We start from the raw sequence: 4,139 nt of genomic DNA on the forward strand, positions 1-4,139 counted from the left end.
TAGAATAGATGAATGCTGCTGTACTTTATTATTGTCTACTGACTTGATGCTTAGAGGGTTACACAATTCCCGTATTTATAGCTTATACACTGGACCAGAAATAATAAATCATCGAAATCTAGAAAAATTCAAATCTACTAACAATCTCCTAAAATCTTGGTAGTTTGAATATTTGAATCATATCTTAACTATTCTGAATCATATATTTTTGAATCTTTGAATCATATCTCAACAAATATGTGATCAGCATTCTAGTTGCTTGATAGATGTTATCACCCCGTTGAGCATGTGTGACTATATGTATGAATTATGTATGATGATTCTAGATAAATATTGTGTGAGCCTAAAAGACCACCACAGCTTACAAGCCACCTTAAGAGTTGCCCCTTAATTTGTGTATTGTGTGAATGGTGTCAACAACTTCGTGTAGCCCAGGGGTTTCTGATTAAATCCAACTGAGGCTTAGCCATTTCCACATGAAAAACGTGAAACAACGTCGTACAGCCCATTAGCTGGATGAATAAGTGAGGGGTCGCCCCCCTCCCCCAACGTGGGTGGCTTTATGGACTAAGGAGGTGCCAGCTCACTCCCGGCTAAGACACCATATAGTCTCATAAGAAATATGCATGAGGTAGCGCCTTGCAAAGGGTCACCAATCATTTACAACTCGACATAAGGAACTCTCAGGGTTTAAAATGAAAGGACTGAGACCAGAATAGCCCCAAGGGGATAAGACTAGAATCAGACATCCTAAAGCCAAAGAAAAACCCGTTGGAATCTGTTACGTCTAGAACACGATGAGAGCCTACAAGTAAGTGGCTTTGTGAGTATAGCTTTTATACTCACCCCTTTCTCCCTTTCCATTTAAGGCGTTCGCAGGCTACCACTCGAAGGAGAAGAGTGTTCGAAAGTTGTGCAGTCACAGAGAGGATCGTTATGGAGCGTCAATCCATTTTTTACATTTTGGAATAGTTTATATTTTTTTTTATATTTGTATTTTCCGTTCGTAATGTTTGAAACTACATCTCTTTATAACATTTAATTTTGGTGTGGTTGGACTCTTTTTTGTCTCATTTTAAATTATTGAATTTTTATATTTAAGAAGTATTTATTATGAACTTCTCCATATATGATTATAAACCATCACTACATCACTAATTAAATTAAAAAAATTAGAGTCATTAAACTAGTGCTGAGGACCTAATTTTAAGTTTCGACCTATCCTTTAGGAAATTAAAACTCTATTAGTACATATCATCAATCAAAACAAAATAATTTAAATTTTAAAGTTTTCAAAAGAAAATCCAATTAATTTTAGTGTTGTTTTTTTCTCTAAAAAGTCCCATCAATTTGTATATTTCTTTTAGTGATTTTTCAAACAAATGTCTATTAAAAATAGGGTTAGAGAATAAAAGGCAAACACATGAAACCAAAACATGAATATCCTCAAAACCCTTCTTAATCAGCACACTATTTAAATAAACATTATATTAGATCATAGTTTATTGCAGGCCAAACAACATGCTTGTTTATGTTTGTATGCATAATACATATATATATATGCTGGCCAATCAGCTAGATGTATGTATAAATATATGTTGCAGGCCAAACACGAAGCTAGTAAATGTCTGAAGCTTTGGTCCCCTTATCCTTATTATTTTCGAAAAAAACATCAATCATAGAATCTTTTTCATGTTAAAAAAGACACTATAAAATTTTGAACTATCAAATTAGTCGACAAACGACACGAACATGGTTCACTGGAGAAGAATTCAGCTACTTCTTTTCTTCTGGGTTCCTTTGATCTGGATATGTTCTTCCTCTTCTTCTGATTTTGATCAAGAAAACTTTCTTGAATGCTTTAATTCTACAACTTATTCAAAGCATTCATTACCTGTTTCGGAAGTGGTTTTCTCAAATGAAAGTGCTTCTTTCTCCTCTTTGCTAAAGCATTCCATTAGAAACCTTAGATTTCTCTCCACTTCTTCTCCTAAACCTCTTTTCTTGGTGACCCCTTTTCATGAATCCCATGTTCAAGCTGCCATTGTTTGTGCTAAGGAGAACGACTTGCAAGTTCGAGTTCTAAGTGGAGGGCATGACTACGAAGGTATAGAAGCTTAAGTTGATAGGTTACCGTATATTTATACGTGTTTAATACTTGTAGGGTTTAGTTTTTTTTTTTTATATAAATAGTGGTAAAATGTGATTTTTATCGATATTTACTTCGGTACCATATTAAATTAGGAGTGAACCTGAAAGTTTAATGTAACCGCCTAAGTTCACTCCTAGCAGAAATAGAAATTGGACTTTCCGTCTCCAGTTCACTCCTATTAGATATTGTTCTTTTTGGGCTTTCTCTTTTCTAGTTCACTCCTCACAAATATTGTTCTTTTTGGGCTTTCCCTCACCAGTTCAATCTTAGCCGATATTGTTCTTTTTTGGCTTTCCCTTTTCAAGCTTCTTATCAAGGGTTTTAAAACGTGTCTGCTAGTGAGAGGTCTTCACACCTTTGTAAAGAATGTTTCATTCTTCTCTCCAACCGATGTGGGATCTCACAATCCACCCCCTTAGGGGCTCAGCGTCATCGCTGGCACACTGCTCGGTGTCTAGCTCTGATACCATTTGTAACAACCCAAGCCCACCGCTAACAGATACTGTCCTCTTTGGACTTTTTCTTTCAAGCTTCCCCGCTCCCCCCTCAAGGTTTTTAATATAGAGAGGGTGAGGTTTCCATACCCTTATAAGGAATGTTTCATTCTTCTCTCCAACTGATCTGATGTGGGATCTCACACCTAATATTTATACTTTCTTAAACAGGTCTCTCATATCTATCATCATCACAAGCTCCATTCATTGTAATCGATCTCATCAACCTTCGCTCAATCGATATCAACATCAAAACTGAAACTGCGTTAGTGGAGACCGGCGCCACAATCGGCGAGTTATACTATAGAATCGCAAAGAAAAGCCCCATCCATGGCTTTCCAGCAGGGAGCTGCCCAACTGTGGGGGTAGGAGGGCATATAAGTGGAGGAGGCTTTGGAACCCTTTTCAGAAAATATGGTCTTGCAGCTGATAATGTAATTGATGCTAAAATTGTGGACTTCAATGGAAGAATTATGGATAGAAACACCATGGGAGAAGATCTCTTTTGGGCCATTAGAGGAGGTGGAGGAGCAAGCTTTGGAGTCATTTTATCATGGAAACTCAAACTAGTTTCTCTTCCTTCAATCGTTACAACTTTCAATGTTCAAAGAACCCTAAACCAAGGAGCTACTCACCTTTTCCAAAAGTGGCAACAAATTGCTCACAAACTTGATCAAGATCTCTTCCTTCATGTCACCACAAAAGTTATAGACCAAAAAATGACCAAAACAACATCAAAAACACTCAGCCTTTCATTCACATCCTTGTTTCTTGGTTCAATTGATAGCCTCATCCCATTAATGGATACCCATTTTCCAGAGCTTGGATTAAAGAGATATCAATGCACTGAAATGAATTGGATTCAATCAATTCTCTTCTTTGCTGATTTCTCCACAAAATCCCCACTTGAAATTTTGATGCAAAGATTACCTTCAACAAGATCTTCTTTCATAGCAAAATCTGATTATGTTACTTCACCAATTTCACAAAGTGGGTTAGAAGGGCTTTGGGCTAAGCTTCTAGAGAATGAAAATTCTGAGTTGATTTTCACACCTTATGGGGGAAAAATGAGCCAAATTTCTGAACTAGAAACCCCTTTTCCACATAGAAAAGGGAGCATTTTTGGAGTCCAATATTTGGCAACATGGGATGATAGTAATGAAAATGAGAGGCATTTAAGATGGATAAGGGAGGTTTATTCTTATATGGAGCCCTATGTTTCAATGGCTCCAAGAGGTACTTATTTGAATTATAGAGATCTTGATTTGGGAAGAAACTATGGTAGAAATACGAGCTATGAGGAGGCAAAAGTGTGGGGATTGAAGTATTTCAAAGGTAATTTTGAGAGATTGGTGAAGGTGAAGACCAAATTTGATCCTTTGAACTTCTTTTGGAATGAACAAAGCATTCCTCTTTTGTATAATTGTGAAGATGAGGCAAGAATTTGTGAGGTTTACTCAGATTTAAACTCTGAAAATGTTCAAGAAAGATGA

General features: G+C 36.6%; 1 protein-coding gene across 1 annotated transcript; it reads left to right on the forward strand.

Annotated features, from left to right (window-relative positions):
• Nucleotides 1-1,752: 1,752 nt before the first annotated feature.
• LOC111489931 (berberine bridge enzyme-like 15) lies at nucleotides 1,753-4,139 on the forward strand. Its single transcript, XM_023138334.1, has 2 exons — nucleotides 1,753-2,107; nucleotides 2,818-4,139. The coding sequence occupies exons 1-2, from the start codon at nucleotides 1,753-1,755 to the stop codon at nucleotides 4,137-4,139; spliced, it is 1,677 nt and encodes a 558-aa protein (XP_022994102.1).

The sequence above is a fragment of the Cucurbita maxima genome, unplaced genomic scaffold (genome assembly GCF_002738345.1).
Source record: "Cucurbita maxima cultivar Rimu unplaced genomic scaffold, Cmax_1.0 Cma_Scf00015, whole genome shotgun sequence".
In the NCBI taxonomy this organism is placed as follows: Eukaryota; Viridiplantae; Streptophyta; class Magnoliopsida; order Cucurbitales; family Cucurbitaceae; genus Cucurbita; species Cucurbita maxima.

Bases quoted from the DNA above. Each gene is read 5' to 3' on its own strand.
- LOC111489931 (XM_023138334.1), top strand. From the start codon at position 1,753: ATGGTTCACTGGAGAAGAATTCAGCTACTTCTTTTCTTCTGGGTTCCT. The intron at 2,108-2,817 runs GTATAGAAGCTT...TTTCTTAAACAG, and splicing joins TGGAGGGCATGACTACGAAG to GTCTCTCATATCTATCATCA.